This window comes from Herpailurus yagouaroundi, unplaced genomic scaffold (assembly GCF_014898765.1).
Source record: "Herpailurus yagouaroundi ecotype Mexico unplaced genomic scaffold, PumYag 166, whole genome shotgun sequence".
Classification (NCBI taxonomy): Eukaryota; Metazoa; Chordata; class Mammalia; order Carnivora; family Felidae; genus Herpailurus; species Herpailurus yagouaroundi.
Window position 1 is genome coordinate 30,051,896 of NW_024412407.1, and position 17,343 is coordinate 30,069,238.

The following is a 17,343-nucleotide window of genomic DNA, read 5'->3' on the forward strand; positions in this document are numbered from 1 at the left end:
TCTTTCTCCACCCCTCCCCTACTCACACTCTGTCTCTCTTAAAATAAATAAAAACAAAACCTTTTAAAAAAATATATATATTTTAAAATTTTTACAAATATTGTAAGTACATTTTCATTGAATTTCATTGAGTCTGAACTTCCTGACTCTGATTACATTTGATCAATTTGATTTTTTTTTATTTATATATGAAATTTATTGTCAAATTGGTTTCCATATAACACCCAGTGCTCATCCCAAAAGGTGCCCTCCTCAATACCCATCACCCACCCTCTCCTCCCTCCCACCCCCCATCAACCCTCAGTTTGCTCTCAGTTCTCAACAGTCTCTTATGCTTTGGCTCTCTCCCACTCTAACCTCTTTTTTTTTTTTTTTTCCTTCCCTTCCCCCATGGGTTCCTGTTAAGTTTCTCAGGATCCACATAAGAGTGAAACCATATGGTATCTGTCTTTCTCTGCATGGCTTATTTCACTTAGCATCACACTCTCCAGTTCCATCCACGTTGCTACAAAAGGCCATATTTCATTTTTTCTCATTGCCACGTAGTATTCCATAGTGTATATAAACCACAATTTCTTTATCCATTCATCAGTTGATGGACATTTAGGCTCTTTCCATAATTTGGCTATTGTTGAGAGTGCTGCTATGAACATTGGGGTACAAGTGCCCCTATGCATCAGTACTCCTGTGTCCCTTGGATAAATTCCTAGCAGTGCTATTGCTGGGTCATAGGGTAGGTCTATTTTTAATTTTCTGAGGAACCTCCACACTGCTTTCCAGAGTGGCTGCACCAATTTGCATTCCCACCAACAGTGCAAGAGGGTTCCCGTTTCTCCACATCCTCTCCAGCATCTATAGTCTCCTGATTTGTTCATTTTGGCCACTCTGACTGGCGTGAGGTGATATCCTAGTGTGGTTTTGATTTGTATTTCCCTGATAAGGAGCGACGCTGAACATCTTTTCATGTGCCTGTTGGCCATCCGGATGTCTTCTTTAGAGAAGTGTCTATTCATGTTTTCTGCCCATTTCTTCACTGGGTTATTTGCTTTTCGGGTGTGGAGTTTGGTGAGCTCTTTATAGAAAGAAGGAATAATTGTCATCAACTAAATGACAAAATGTGGTATTTTGAAACAAGTAAATCTGATTCTTTTTTTTAAGTGAATCTGATTGTAACACAAGTTTTATCAAATTGAAGGCTGTTCTTTTTCAGAATCCAGAATAAAATTGTCCTGTATTGAGCTTAATAATTGTATTTGAGTAAGTGAAACAGAGGAAAAGATTGCTTGTTTTATGTGTAAATTATTAATTTAAGTAGAAACTGAGGACTGAAACAAGTTGAGATTCACTGGGGTAAATTTAAAAACACAAACTCCTAATATTTAAAGGAAGTTACTGTCATTATTTGTTGCTTTGATGTTTTTTTGTTTGGATATATTTAAAATTTCAAAGCATGGCATCTTTTTCATATTTAAAAAATCCCCAATTAAAAATATATTAGTGTGATATGTGACACATTTGTTAAATGTAATCTTTTATATTTTTGAGTAAGTGGTAGGAAAAGATGCTTCACCTAGTTGACAGTAGTTTAGTATAACAATGGATTATCAAAATTTATCATAAGGACTATGAGAATTACAACCCTTAAGGTAACTTTCTATATCAGATACTGTGTGAGGGAACTTTATTCATTATAGCATTTATTTTACAAGTAGTATTTAAAACAATTTTTCTTAATGTTTATTTATTTTTGAGAGACAGAGACAAAGAACGAGCAGGGGAGGGGCAGAGAGAGACACACACACAGAATCTGAAACAGGATCCAGGCTCTGAGCTGTCAGCACAGAGCCCGATGCGGGGCTCAAAACCACGAACTGTGAGATCACGACCTGAGCTGAAGTCTGACGCTTAACCGACTGAGCCACCCAGGCACCACTTACATGTAGTATTTTTAAGCACAGCGTACAGTACTGGAAATATAGTGACAAACAAGATAAATGGGTTTCTTGCTCTCTCAATTCTTACAATTTAATGAGGAAGACAAGGAAAAAATGCATTAATGAAGAAGATGACAATAGATTGTGTTATGTGTGATGATAAAAGGTAATAAGGTAGAGAGTAAAGAGAAAAAGGTCACTAGATAGGGGAGTCAAAGAACTCTTTGAGAAGATCACAGTTCAGTGCACACCTGACCTACAGAGTGAGATGACTCAGTCGTGTGGATAACTGAAGAAGGAATATTTCAGGTAAAGGGAACAACAAATGAAAAGACCCTGAGACGGGAAGTACATGGAGACTGATGTCACTGGCTTGAGGAAAAGAGTATTACAAAGTGAAATTAGAAATCAGGGCAGCAATAAATTCTCCAAAACAGAACTCTTGATCATACTGAACACTTCAGTCTGAAATGGCCCAAACTTATTCCTTCTCCAGAAAATGACTCTAACATCTGCCCATTCAATTTTTCAAAACTTTGGATCCTCTATTGACTTAACTTGATTTCTTGCTTTCTCAGTTGGCTTATCCCCTAATTGCTATTATTCATCAAGTCATGTCTTCTCAACTTGCAAAACACGTCTCCCAAATCCAGCCATTTCTACCAATGTCCGTTGTCATCACCCTAGTCTTAACCACCATGACCTCTTGCTTTAAAAAATTATATCAACCTTCTTGCTCTACTGCTTCCATTCTTTCTTTCTCTACAATACATTCTTCAACTTGTGGTACAAAGATCACTCAAAATGATTATTTAGATCACATTACTCTCTTGTTCAAAATATTTAAACAATTTCTTATTCTTGGAATAAAAAGTTTTATCACATTATATATCATCACAGTATATACTTAAAAAGTTACTTCTTAAGTTATATGCTTTTGCATGCTATTAATGAGCACCGTCAGTGATGGATTAGATATTACCAAGTAGAAAATACCAATATCACTAGTTCTCTTATAGTTCTTCCTGGGATTTGATATCATTTTTCAGAGAATGAGTGCTTGACAAAATTTAAGTATGCATTAGCCACTAATTTAGTACTATTAAAACATGATTTATATCTATTCTTTTTAAATATGCATAAAAATTAAATGTTGCTTTTTCCAATCTACTAAAACAACTTTCTACTCAGTTGAAGGATGGTTGAGCAATGGTTTATCATTGTTAAACACTGAAATATATCTAATCAGTCTCTGCTTTGTTGTACCAAACTAAATGATTTCCAATCTTTTTATTCATCCTTTGACTAAAGTTAAAGTTGCTAAATGCCATGGGAGAAAAATCTTTAAAAAACATAAAAATTCTAATTTAGCTCCTAAACATTAATTGATCATCCAACAGGTGTCACTTTAGAAAATGAAAGGAGTTTTGTTAGAAGGTTCACTCTTTAAAGATACCAGTGCTTCCAATATGGTTGTTGGTATTATGAACACCAGGCAAAATTCACTCACAAGACCTGAGTCACTTACAGTAAGGGAGACTGTTTCTGTGAAAGTCTGGAAATATGTTTTAAACACTCTTTTGGTGGTTCTTCTGGTTTACTTCTATTCTCTTCAGAATCAAGTTTCATATACTCCCACTCAGTAGCTGGAAAAGCAATCTGAAATAAAAAAAAAAAAAAGATTTGTCATGTATTGAATACCTCAAAATGCACCATTAATTTAATCTCTATCTTAGGTTTGTAGAAACTAAAAGAAAATTCCTATGTGTCTGTGCTCTTTATTACTTAAAAATATTTTTAAAAGAATCATTAGGGTTTGAACTTGGTATTAAAATAGACATGGTATTTGGAAAATACTCAATTATTTATATAAATGGTATAAGTTAGTAATCTGTAATGTTGTGTGAGGAAAAATGAGAAAAATAATAAGAATATTTGAGGTTTCATAAATTTAAATATTATGTTTTTGTTTAATGCTGAAATTATCCTTTCTACATTTCAGTATCAAAATGTGTTTCTATTATTAAATGATAAAAATTGCAAATGGTAATTATAGATTTTCATGTAAACACCTGGGAATAGAAAAATAATTACTTTATGTTGGTTTCTTCCTCAGGAATCTACAGGGCTATGAACGACTCTGTAGACATTAAATCTCTGGTAAAGATCTGTTTTGCAAGTGTATAACCAAATAGAGTATTTTTGCTCTGGCTCTATCATTTAGCTTTATAGATAGGGATAGAATTCAGGCCTTTTTTTGGGCAGAATATGCTTTCCATTAAATCATGTTTCAGTGAAAATATGATTCTAGTAAATAAAAAAAAACAGTTAACAAAATATACAGTTTCAAATTATGTAAATGAGCTAGATATTTTAGTGCTCCATATGTGTGTTTAATGTTTTAATACATTTTTTTCATATTGAAAAATGTAAATAATTTTTCTTTGCTGAACTATGTTCGTTTGGGATCTCAGAGAAAATTGAGGAACACTATAAGGTAGACTGTAGGATATAGTTTGAAATACAGTTGAATCTATTTGGGTTATTTACTAGAAAAAAGTTTTAGCAATTTTATAACCTCTACAATTTGTTGCTACATTAGTTTTTGGTATAATTTTTGTTATACTGTACCACTTATTACTCCAACATGATAAAAGAACTAAGTCACAGAAAAATAATATTATAATAAATTCTGCCTCTTGAAAAAAAAAGATTAATTTGGGTGTCTTAGAGAGAAGTAACTCTAATATTAGCAGGCTACAAGTTACTCTTTGCATGCCCAAATATTTTTAAACACATGAAATAAAAATACTAGAAATCAGGGCACCTGGGTGGTTTAGTCAGTTAAGTGTCTGACTCTTGATTTCAGCTCAGGTCATGATCTCATGGTTCGTGAGATCAAGCCCCATGTCAGGCTCGGTACTGACAGCATGGAGCCTTGGAATTCTCACTCTCCCTCTCTCTCTGCCTCTCCCCTGCTCACATGCGCGCGCTCTCTCTCTCAAAATAAATAAATAAACTTAAAAAAATACTGGAAATAGTATTTGATGAGCTAGTTCCATTTCATGTTGGTTTTAAGTAGAGGGCAGGGTGAGTGAGGAAACTAAAGCTATTGGATGAAAATATAGAAATATCCCTTTGCACAAATATATAATAAATTATTTGATATATTTCACTTACAAATTTTAAATTTCTGATATATGAGTGACACCTTATACAAATTGCATTATCTCTTAAGTTATGAAGATAAAATTACTGGTTCTTGAGCCATTGATAGAATAGATTAGAATTTCTCTCAGATGGCGTTTGTTCTAATTTTTCACAGAAGTGAAGTTCCCCTAAAGTGTATGTCATTATATTTGCTTTAGAATTTTTTTTTGGGTACCACGGATTATGGAGGATATAAAAAGTATCCTCACCTTCAGAGAACTTAAAGCCTAATTAAGAAGACTCTGGTCTTCTTCTGTGATTATGATTAATTAAGCCTGCCTTTGGTCTCAAAATTATTTTTAATGGAGTAATCCCGGAGATCTCAAATGTCTCCATTGCATGTGCCATGATACCTATTTGTTACATTCCTGCCTCAAGCATTGAGGATATACTCCTGATTTCAAGAACAATAACAACAAAAAATTATGAGGCTCTTTCTTCTGGGGTATGGGAAAATATTCAGACCTGATCATCAACCCTCTGATTCACACCTCCTTATATATTTGGATATTGGTTTCTTGTGTTTGGTTTATCTATCTTGTTTCACTTCCTCTCCTCATCCTTCTTCATTTACACTTGACCACCATGATTCCTACTATGATTTCATGACTTGGAATGCCTTGAAGGAGCTTCTGTGAATGTCCCTAGCATCCATGGCCATAGGTGCCCATGGGCCTAGCGTGGGGCCCCATGATTCTGTCAGCTTGTTCAAAGAACTACTCTCTAGACTGTAGATGTATTTTGGATTTTATAAGGCACACAAATATTAGACCAGAAGGGCTATAGTAGTTCAGGGGCAAGAAAGCATACCTACCAACTGGATGGCAGTTTTGGTAAGTCTTAAGGAAGGAGTTGTAAAAGAGGGACACATAAGACACTTCAGCAGAGATGGTAAAGAAAAAACAAAACAAAACAAATCTCTGATACATTAGGATGCAAATGTACTGTGTTCAAAGGACTCATATCAATAATAAGAATGTTGCCTCCCCCTAACATTGTTGATAATGAAAAGTAAGCCTGTAATAAAATGTTAGGTAAAGTAAAATACTTTGGGTGAGTGAGTAAGGAAGAACTGGTTTAAGAAGAAGGCCACTTAGGGGTGCCTGGATGGCTCCACCAGTTAAGTGTCTGACTTGATTTTGGCTTAGGTCATGATCTTACGTAGACTGAGCCCTGCATCAGACTCCCTGTAGTGACAGTGCAGAGCCTGCTTGGGACTCTCTCCCTCCCTCTCTCTCTCTCTCTCTGCCCCTTCCCCACTCATGCTTCTGTCTCTCTTTTTCAAAATAAATAAACTTAGAAAAAAGAAGAAGAAGGCCACTTACATAAAAGGAAAAACCATACACTCTAGTATCTGGATTCTAATAAGTGGACCAAAGTGCTAAGTTTAGAAACATCTGTAGATTGGGTTATTATAGTGATCAGAGGTATAGATGCACAGCATCAATTTTAGAAATATTAGATATCAGGTACTATGCTGGATTCTGGGGATAAAACACTCAATGCTTTCAGAAATCAAGAAGTCAATAGGAAAAACAAGTCAATGAGAAAGAAATATGTGGCCCATGTGTTGAAAAAAATCTTATTGGTTATTATGTGAACACAGAGGAAGGGCACTTAACCCCACTTGGGGTAGAAACAGAGGAAAGCATGTGGGAGATATTCCTATGGAAGGGCCTGTGGATTCTAAAAGATGAATATTAATTACACAAAGTCAGAGGAGGGGTGGGCAGTGGATGGTGAAACGAAGAGGGAGGGCACACTGCAAGAGGAAACCGTATTTGTAAATGCACATAAGCTAAAAGCAGGACAGTGCATGTCAGAAACAACATTTTCAAAGTTGCTGGAGCTTGAAGTGTCAGACAAGGAATGGTAAGAAAAACAATGTGTGTGTGGGGGGGTCATACTGTAAAGCATGACTTAATTCTCTAGGTAGTGTTCAGTTATTGAAGAGTATAAATGTAAGAGTAGCAGGTTCAAATTTAAGTTTTAGAAGGATCACATATGGATTCTGAATGAAAGAATGACAAAGCTAAAGGCAAAGAAACCAGCTAAACTGTTGTAACCTAGGAGGGAATTTCTGAACTAGGGCAGATGTGGCAAATTGAGAGGATACACTTGGGGAACATATGGGCGATAAATTGGCAGGATACAGTATATACTGATTGAGTAGGGATAAACAAGGAGGAGGCAAATGAAACAAGTGAGGGTATATGGGGGACATAAACATAAATAATTCAGGGGTGAAAGTAATTTGGAGAGGAAGGTGAGCTCAGTTTGGAATATGTTGTCTTTGAAGCTGTCTACGGAATATCCAGTTGGGAGTTTTAGCAGGTATATGGCCATATTTGCCTGAAGCTTGTGGTGTGAAAGAACCTGAACTAGAGATAGACTAAGAAATGAACCTGGATACATACTGTGAACAAAACCTTAGTAATGAATGAGAGCTAGCAATTCCAGTGCTATGTATGTGTATGTGTATTGTATATGTATATGTATATGTGTGTGTGTGTGTGTGTGTGTGTGTGTGTATATATATATATATATGTATATATCTCCAAGATAAATGAAAACATATTCTCTACACACAAACTTGTACACGAATGTTCACAGTAGTGCTATCTTAATAGTCAAAAGGTAGAAACAATCTAAATGCATATCAACTAATGAATGGATAAATGAAGTGTAGTATGTCCATACAATATAATATTATTCAATAACAAAAAAGGAATGAATACTGATATATGCTCCAATATAGATGAACTTTGAAACATTATGCTAAGTGAAAGAAGCCAGTCACAATAGACCAAGTATTATATTATTTGATCTATATGAAATGTGCAGAATAGGAAAATCTATAGAGACAAAAAGTAGATTAGTAGTTTCTTAGAGTTGGAGAAAATGGAGGAATAGGAAGTGATAGCTGAAGTTATGGGATTTCTATTTAATGTGATGAAATGCTCTAAAATTGATGTTGATGATAATTGTACGTATCTTTGAAAAAACTAAAAAAAAACCTCAAAATACTATATTGCACACTTTAAATGGAAGATTATATGGTATGTGAATTTTATCTCAAGAAAGCTTTTTCAGAAAATTTTCCAGGGAGAGTATATATACTGAGAATAGCATTGGGTAGCAGATGGAACCTTTGAGAACTTGTCAACAGAGAGGATTAGCAGAAAGGGAGCCTGGGAAGGAAACAGAAAGGATAATGAGAGAAGAGTATTCTGTAATGGGGAAGAGAGAGTGCCAAAAGTTGCAGAGAGGGCTAGTATGAAGAGAAGTGAAACCACTGGATAGGCCAACTAGGAATAACAAGTAAACCAGAATATAGTGAATGTAGACATGAATAGGGAGATGGGGTAGTAGAGGAATATAGAATAGAGCAAGTGCAACATTGATTAAAACTCTGCTTTTGGTTCTTAAATTGTGATAGAGCCACTGTACTACATTGTATATAGGGAGAGGTAGGAAGTTGATCCAGGTAAATGGAATCATGCAATAATCTGTCTCCATTTCTGAACTCGGATCTACTTCACACCATTCACTGCTTCTGGTCTGTGCGTCAGCCATAGAACCCCCTCCCCTCCAAAAAAATGATGGACTTGAGGGATTCAGGTTCTGTGCCATATCACATCCCTTATCATACTAGGGTGGCTACCATGTGGCAGTAACTGTCTGTCTAATAAAGACGATCAGAAAAGTACAATCTTCAAGAAGTTGGATAGGCATAGTGTAACCCTTTCATTGTACAGAGGTGAAAATAGGTTTGGTGATTTGTTCAAGGTCATAAAGTTTTTTGTTAAAGAGCTAAGACTATAATCTAGATTTTCTAACTCTGAGCCTGATGTCTTTTCCCTGAGACCCATCTTGATTCCTTAACACAAACACTGGTTGCAGAACTCTAATTTCGTCACTATAATCTTTAGGTTGAAAGATTCTGCTCTAAATTTAGTTGTGTATAATTAGAGTGATTTTGGTCCTTAAGGGTTTTAACTTTAATACCTTAATAACTCCTATTTTATTTTGTATATTTCATCATTAATTAAAAATATCCTGAGAAGTTTCCTTGTATGTCTATACAATTTGAAATTATTTTATAAAAATTTATTGATTTAACTTTTTGCATACTTTTGAGTGATTTACATGCCTCTCCTTTTTTATGTAAGATAAATTTAGTTATGGCTCCAGATGTCTACTTGAAAATCTATGCTGCTATTGAATACTTGAAACTTGTCCGTATATTCCACTTGCCAGGATCTGTGTTCTAAAGGAGCTATTCCTCTCATCTGAGAAGAATCATCTGTTAGTCTCCCTTCTTCTTCCACCCCCACTACTCCTGATAAAGACCCTTCTAATCATAACTTTATATCCTCAAAGCTCTGGTAATGATCAGACTTGGAAGATTCTCATTAAGCTGAGGTAGTTTGAATCAGGCAAGGAATAGTCTGATAAAAAAATGCATTGTCCTCTTAAAAGAAGGTAGTTTTCCTGTTACAATGGGACATCTACTAATCAATAAGCCATCATATGTTGAGTGTCTATGATGTTGTGCCAAGATCGAGCAAACACTTATTCATCATCATGTCTGTAAATTGGAAATAGACCTTTGGTTACTTCTTGGTGAGGACTTATTTCAGAGTGGAAGCCACATTTTTATTGGTATTATTTTTCTCTTCCAGTTTCAGCATCTTGCTATCCATCTTGCTAAACATTGTCCCTCACTCTGAGCCTAGAAACTTAAGAGCTTAGAGGCTCCACTATCTTTCTTTAGAGCAACTATGCTCAACTGAGGGCAACTTTTATCCCTCGAGGACATCTGACAATATCAAGAGGCAGTTTTAATTGATTTAGGTGCTACCAGCACGTTAGTAGATAGAAGCCAAAGATACTCCTAAATGTCCCACAATGCATAATACAGCCCTCAAAACAGAGTTATTTGGCCCAAAATGTCATTGGTACTCAACTGAGGTTGAGAAATCCAGTTCTAGAGTGCTATCCATATAGCAGTTCTCAGTTTTTCCTTATAGATATGGAAAGTTGACATTCCCTGCACTTCCATATATGGGAGTGGCCATGCTTCATGTATCAGACCAATATGATCACTTATAATGATGAACACACAAGGAGCTCTCAGCAGTAAGGACCAAAGCTCAGAATCATTAGCCACCTCTTATTCATGATTACAAATCACAGAAAGAAGAGAGACCTTAAGAAAAAAAAAAGTATGTTGGATAGATTTTGTTTGAAGTTTCTCCCCCACTGCTGAGCTAATCACTAGTCATACAGGAAACACAAACTTGAAGTATTTTAAGGAAACATGACACAATGCAGAGACAGGTGTAAGGTATCAAGTTAATAATATACACCAATGACTGTTTTCAGACAATGGACAGGAAAATGAATACACATAATGAATATACTAATGGCAATGCTCCATCCCTTTCCTTTATGATCATGTTTGGTGGAGAATGGCTTGTTGCTATTATGTAAGCTGGGAGAAAAGTGCTTTGAGAGTACTGGATACAAAATAAAAGCACCAGAGGTTTTATGAATCCCAGCAGGTTAGAGAAAGAGAAGACTATTAAAATGTGTGATCCTAGAAGAAAATTGTTTCTATAATTGACAAGCTACTCATCAACCAATACTTGCCATGAATACTTTTTTTTTCCTTGCCATACATATTTTAATCTCATAGTCTGACACTTACCTGTAGGGTCACTGGGGATGGCTGGCTTATATCCCATACTCCTGGAGCTATCATTTCTATGGGAGGCTCACTCTGTAATGTCATGCTGAATAGCATAGACCCGAGAATGGACTTGCTACAAAAGACAACACATACAGACATACAGGAGTCACTTCATAAGGGAAGTTATTATAATCTATAAATATTTTCTTTTGAAATGTAAACATAACCAGCTATTTTAGTGGCTTCATTCAGTAGCTAGAAAGGAATACAATATTCTATAAGCCTAGAAACTGATTAGTAGTTAATTTCTAATATACCACATGCATGGCTATGTTCACAGATAGCTACATTTATTTTCCACATGAGAAAACTGTTTCCAAAATAGTTTCTGACAGGTAGAATTATTCCTTAATTTCCAACAATATTGATTATAAGATAAGACTAAGAATCTTAGATTTATATTTTTGGAGTTATGAGTGCCTCAAATCAATGAAGACATCAACTCTTCAGAACATTTTTTGCTCCACAAAATGACTAAATTCCTTGGGCATCATTAAAGGTATGAGCTCTAAATTTATAGAAAGAAAAGATTTAAATTAGCATATGATCTGCAGATTCAAAATAGTTGTACTTCACAGAGGAAATGCTTCTAAATAGAAAGATTTTTCATAGTCTGAATGTTTAAAAATAGGTTGTATTAACATTGTAAATGAGAGTGAATACAAGAAGCCTTTAGACAGGAAGAATTCATGGATGGTTTTAACAGCTTCAGTAACATCCAAATCCATAGATCCATATAGGAATTAAAAGAGAATCTACATGTGATTATATATATGAATTAGATTATTGATAAAATGTTCCAATTGATCAGGGAGGACAGTCTCTGACTTTAACATACCAAAATAAAAATGTCAGCAAGGCAACAAAAATTAAATTTAAGTTTATAAAGAACTTTAAGGCATCAAGTGAGTCTTTTGAAAACAGTATAGAGTGGGAAGGAGCTAAAATGGCACAGTAGTAGGAAGACCCTAGGCTTGCTTCATCCCTTGAACACAGATAAATGTCGAATCATTATGAATACCTAAGAAATCAAACTAAGGAAAGCAGAAAAAACTTTACAAATAGAAGGAGAGAGGAGGACACATTGTGGAAGGTAGGAGGTGTGGAGACATGGTTTTGGGGAGAAACAGATCACAGGTGCTGTAGAGAGGAGAGAGCTCTGGTTGTGGAGACATGGGGAGAGAGAAGAGCACATAGGGGATCACACAAGGAAAACACTTCCCCAAAGCCACTGAGTGGGAAAACAAGAGGGGCCGATTTTCATGAGTATTTGCAACCAGTGGCGCTCAAAGACTAGAGTTTTAGAGGTCCATGACATGGGTGGTGTAAAGCCTTGAGGGTACTGCAGCATTACTGTAGAGTGGGCAGGCAGGTAACCCAGAGGCAGAGGGTTCAATCTGTGGATCACCTCAAATGTACTGGGAGAGACAGTTCACCCCTTCTTAGAGTGTATCTGAGAGAGGTGGCATTGTCTCTCTGGGGACAAAAGGAGTCAGCAGGCACCAATTCCCTCTCCCTCCCCTCAGCATAGGTGCAGAGACACTTGTTGAGGGCAGCTAACTCAGACACTGGCTGCTTAGTGTGTTTTGTTCCAAATTCTACACTTCTGAGCTGTTGTGCACGTGCCTTTCTGGGTCAAACCCATACCAATCCCAGTGCAGTGAGATCGTCCCCCAGAAGACCAGCACAGATCCCTGACACACTAGCTCCCTAAAGTTTGGAATTTTAAAACTCAGTCGGGACAGAGCAAAAAGTCCACTGCACTTGTCCAGGCAGGCACTAACTTGAAGACAGATAATGTGAAAATAGCGGTCTGAAAAACACTTATAACACACAAGGGGAAGTATCTGCTCTTTTGGGAGGGCTTTCCTGACAACAGCAAGCCTGAATTTCTCTCTCCAGGGACACAGGAGTGGGCTGGTGCCCTTTCCCTTCCTTTCCCCTCAGCATAAACTAACTTTAGTAAACAGCACAGGGCCAACACTAGCTGCCTAACCTGTATACTCCAACTCCCACCTCCCTGAGCTCTTCCTGTACTGCTTTTCTAGAGAAAGTGTGCCTGAGAACCAGCATGGTGCGTCCCTCTGCCAGAAGACCAGTGCAACCCCCCCTGCATGCACCCCATCTACTGACCATAGAGTTCTGCAAAGCATCAGCTCTAGTGGAAATAGATTCAGGTCTTTTTTTAACAGGCAGGTCAGAGCATACCTAGGTAAATCTCACCACACTCTGGCCAAGGTACAAATACTCCCCACTACAGGCAAGGAGAAACCCTGCAGAGGACTGACCTGAGGGAGAGCAGCCATAACACAGGGGCAGAGTGTGTGAAGCATACACCAAAGATACTTCCTGAAGTGCCAGGTCCTGAACATTATATGACCTCTTCTTCTTCATAAAGCTATTACTCTCAGAGGCAGGAAACATTATAGGCTTTCCTAACACAGAAGAATACAAAGATCTAAACAAAATGCCAAGATAAGGAATTCATCCCAAAGGAAAGAACAAGAAAAGGTCATGGCCAGGGATCTAATTGAAACTGATATAAGTAATATGCCTGATCCAGAATTTAAAGCAAACAATCATAAGAATACTATCTGGACTTGAAAAGGCACCAAGGAGTTCCTTACTACAAAGATAAAACAACTTAAAAACAGTCAAGCCAAAATGAAAAATTCAGGAACTGAGATTTGAAATCAACTGGAGCAATGACCACAAAGATGGAAGAAGCAGGGAATCGAATAAGTGACAGAGCAAATAGAATTATTGAAAATAATGAGGTTGATCAAAAGAGGGAAACAAAAATCTTGGACATGAAAGTAGACTTAGAGAACTCAGTGATGCCATAAAGCATAATAACATTCGTATCATAGGAGTACCAGAAGACAAAGAGGGAAAAGGGGGCAGAAGGTTTACTTGAGGAACTAATAGCTGAGAAACTTCCCTAATCTGGGGAAGGAAACAAACTTCCAAATACAGGAAGCACAGAGAGTTCCCATCAAAATCAACAAAAGCAGGCCAACACCAAGACACATAGTAGTTAAATTTGCCAAATAGAGTGGTAAAGAAAAATCTTAAAAACAGCAAAATAAAAGAATTCATAGGGAAGACAAATAAGGTTAGTAGCAGCTCTCTCCACAGAGACTTGGCAGGCCAGAAGGCAGTGGCATAGTATATTCATCATGCTGAATGCAAAACACAACAACCAAAAATATTCTATCCAGTAAGACTATCTATCATTTAGAATAGAAGCATAGAAAGAGTTTCCCAGACAAAAAAAAACCTAAAGGAGTTTGTGTTCAAGAAACCAGTCCTGCCAGAAGTATAGGAGACTCTTTGAGTAGGAAAAAGAAACAGAAAATCTCTAGAAACAATGACAAAATAAGCATTAAAATGGCATTATATTCATATCTATCAGTAATTACTCTGAATGTAAATGGACTAAATGTTCCAAACAAAAGACCCAGGTGTGTCAGAATGGATAAAAAAAAAAAACAAGACTCATCTATATGCTGCCTACAAGAGACTCATTTTAGACCTAAAGACACCTATGGATTCAAAGTAATGGGATGAAGAAATATTTTTTATGCAAATAGATGTCAAAAGAAAGACAGAGCAGCAATAATTTTGTGCGACAAAATACATTTAAAAAATTTTTAACGTTTATTTATTATTGAGAGACAGAGAGAGACAGAAAATGAGCAGGGAGGGGCCGAGAGACAAGGAGACACAGAATCTGAAGCAGGCTCCAGGCTCTGAGCTGTCAGCACAGAGCCCAATGTGGGGCTCGAACTCACAAACTGAGATCATGACCTGAGCTAAAGGCAGATGCCCAACCGACTGAGCCACGCAGGCATCCGTGGCAAAATACATTTTAAAACCAAAAACTATAACAAGAGATGAGGAGAGCACTGTATCATAATAAAGGGGTACCTCAAACAAGACAATCTAACAATTGAAAATATTTATGCCCCCAACTTGAAACACCCAAATATATAAAACAATTAATAACAAAAAGAAACTCTTTGACAATAATACAATAGTAGTAGGGGACTTTAACACTCCACTGACATCAATGGACAGATCATCTAAGCAGAAAATCAACAAGGAAACAATGGTGGCACTGAATGATACACTGGACCAGATGGACTTAAACTGATACATTCAGAATATTTTATGAGCAGAATAAAAACAGCATAATACATATTCTTTTCAAGTGCACATGGGACATTCTCCAGAATAGATCACATATTGAGTCACAAGTAAATCCTCAACAAGTACAAAAAGATTGAGATCATACTATGCACATTTTCTGACCACAACTCTATGAAACCTGAAATCAGCCATAAGAAAAAGCTTTGGAAAGACCACACATACATGGAGGTTAAAGAACATCCTATTAAAGAATGAATGGATCAACCAGGAAATTAAAAAAGAAATTAAAAAAAATACATGGAAACTGGGGCACCTGGGTTGCTCAGTTGGTTAAGCATCTGACTCTTGATTTCAGTTCAGATCATCATCTCACAATTCATGAGTTTGAGCCCTGCATCAGGCTACACACTGACAGCATGGAGCCTGCTTAGGATTCTCTCTATCCCTTTCTCTCTACTCTCCTGTTTATGTTCTCTCTGTGTCACAATAAATAAATAAACTTTATTTAATAAATAAATAAACAACCAACATCACAAAATACAATTATAATAGAATATTATGAAAAATTATATGCCAACAAATTGGGCAATCTGGGCAAGATATGGATAAATTCCTAGAAACATATAGACACCAAAACTGAAACAGGAAGAAATAGAAAACTTTAACAAACCCATAGCCAGTAAAGAAATTGAATCAGTAACCAAAAATCTCCAAAATAACTAAAATCCAGGGCCAAATGGCTTCACAGGGGAATTCTACCAAACATTTAAAGAAGAATTCATACATATTCTTCTCAAACTATCCAAAAAAAAATTGAAATAAAAGGAAAACTTCCAAAATCATTCTACAAGGCCAGCATTACCCTGATTTCCAAAACCAAACAAAGACTCCACTAAAAAAGAGAACTATAGGCCAATATCCGTGATGAACATGGATGCAAAAATTCTTAACAAGATACTAGCAAATCAAACTCAACAATACATTAATAGAATCATTCACCACGACCAAGTGGGATTTATCTCTGGGTTGCAAGGGTGGTTCAATATTTGCAAATCAATCAGCATGATACACCAAATTAATAAAAGAAAAGATAAGAAACATGATCTTCTCAATAGATGCAGAAAAAGCATTTGACCAAATACAGCACACATTCTTAATAAAAACCTCAACAAAGTAGGGATAAGAGGGAACATACCTCAACATCTTAATCACCATATACAAAAGACCCACAGCTAATGTCAACTTCAATGGGGAAAAACTGAGAGCTTTTCCTCTGCAGTCAGAAAGAAGACAGGGATGTCAACTCCCACTGGAAGTCCTAACTTCAGCAATCAAGGCAATCGAATTGTCAAGGAAGAAGTAAAACTTTCACTATTTGCAGAAGACATGATACTCTATGTAGAAAACCTGAAAGACTCGACCCCAAAATTGCTAGAATTGATACACAAATTCAGTAAAGTCACAGAATACAAAGTCAACATACAGAAATCTGTTGCATTTCTATATGCCAACAATGAAGAAGCAGAAAGAGAAATCAAGGAATCAATAACATTTACAACTGCACCCAAAAATGTAAGATACCTAGGAATAAATCTAACCAGAGAGGTAAAAGATCTGTACTCTGAAAACTATAAAACACTGATGAAAGAAATTGAAGATGACATGCAGAAATAGAAAAAACATTCCTTGCTCATGGATTGGAAGAGCAAATATTGTTAAAATGACTATAAGGACCAAAGCAACCTACACATTTAATGCAATCCCTATCAAAATACCACTAGCATTTTCACAGAGCTAGAACAACCCTAAAGTTGGTATTGAACCCTAAAAGACCCCAAGTAGTGAAGGCAATCTTGAGATAGAAAAGCAGAGCTGGAGGCATCATGATTCCATACTTCAAGATATATTACAGAGCTGTAGTCATCAAGATAATATGGTACTGGCACAAAAACAGACACATAGATCAGTGGACTAGAATAGAGAACCCAGAAATGGACCCACAATTACATGATCAACTAGTCTTCAACAAAGTAGAAAAGAATATCCAATGGAAAAAAGACAGTCTCTTCAACAAATGGTATGAAAACTGGACTGCAAGAAGCAGAAGACTAAAACTGGACCACTTTCTTACACCATACATAAAAATAAATTCAAAATTGATGAAAGGCCTAAATGTGAGACAGGAAACAATCATAATTCTGAAGGAGAACACAGGTAGCAACCTCTTTGACCCCAGCGGGAGCAACTTCTTACTAGGTACATCTCCTGAGGCAAGGGAAACAAAAGCAAAAA

At 36.4% G+C, this 17,343-nt stretch overlaps 1 protein-coding gene across 5 annotated transcripts in view; it reads right to left on the reverse strand.

The window, feature by feature from the left end:
- Positions 1 to 17,343, reverse strand: part of PIK3C2G (phosphatidylinositol-4-phosphate 3-kinase catalytic subunit type 2 gamma) — a 354,340-nt gene that overhangs the window by 220,121 nt on the left and 116,876 nt on the right. For all 5 annotated transcript variants that reach the window (XM_040488787.1, XM_040488785.1, XM_040488783.1 and 2 more), the window contains 2 exons: positions 10,858 to 10,972; positions 3,463 to 3,593 (listed from right to left, as the gene is read on the reverse strand). In XM_040488787.1, the coding sequence (XP_040344721.1) occupies positions 3,463 to 3,593; positions 10,858 to 10,972 (246 nt within the window). The remainder of the gene's footprint in view (positions 1 to 3,462; positions 3,594 to 10,857; positions 10,973 to 17,343) is intronic.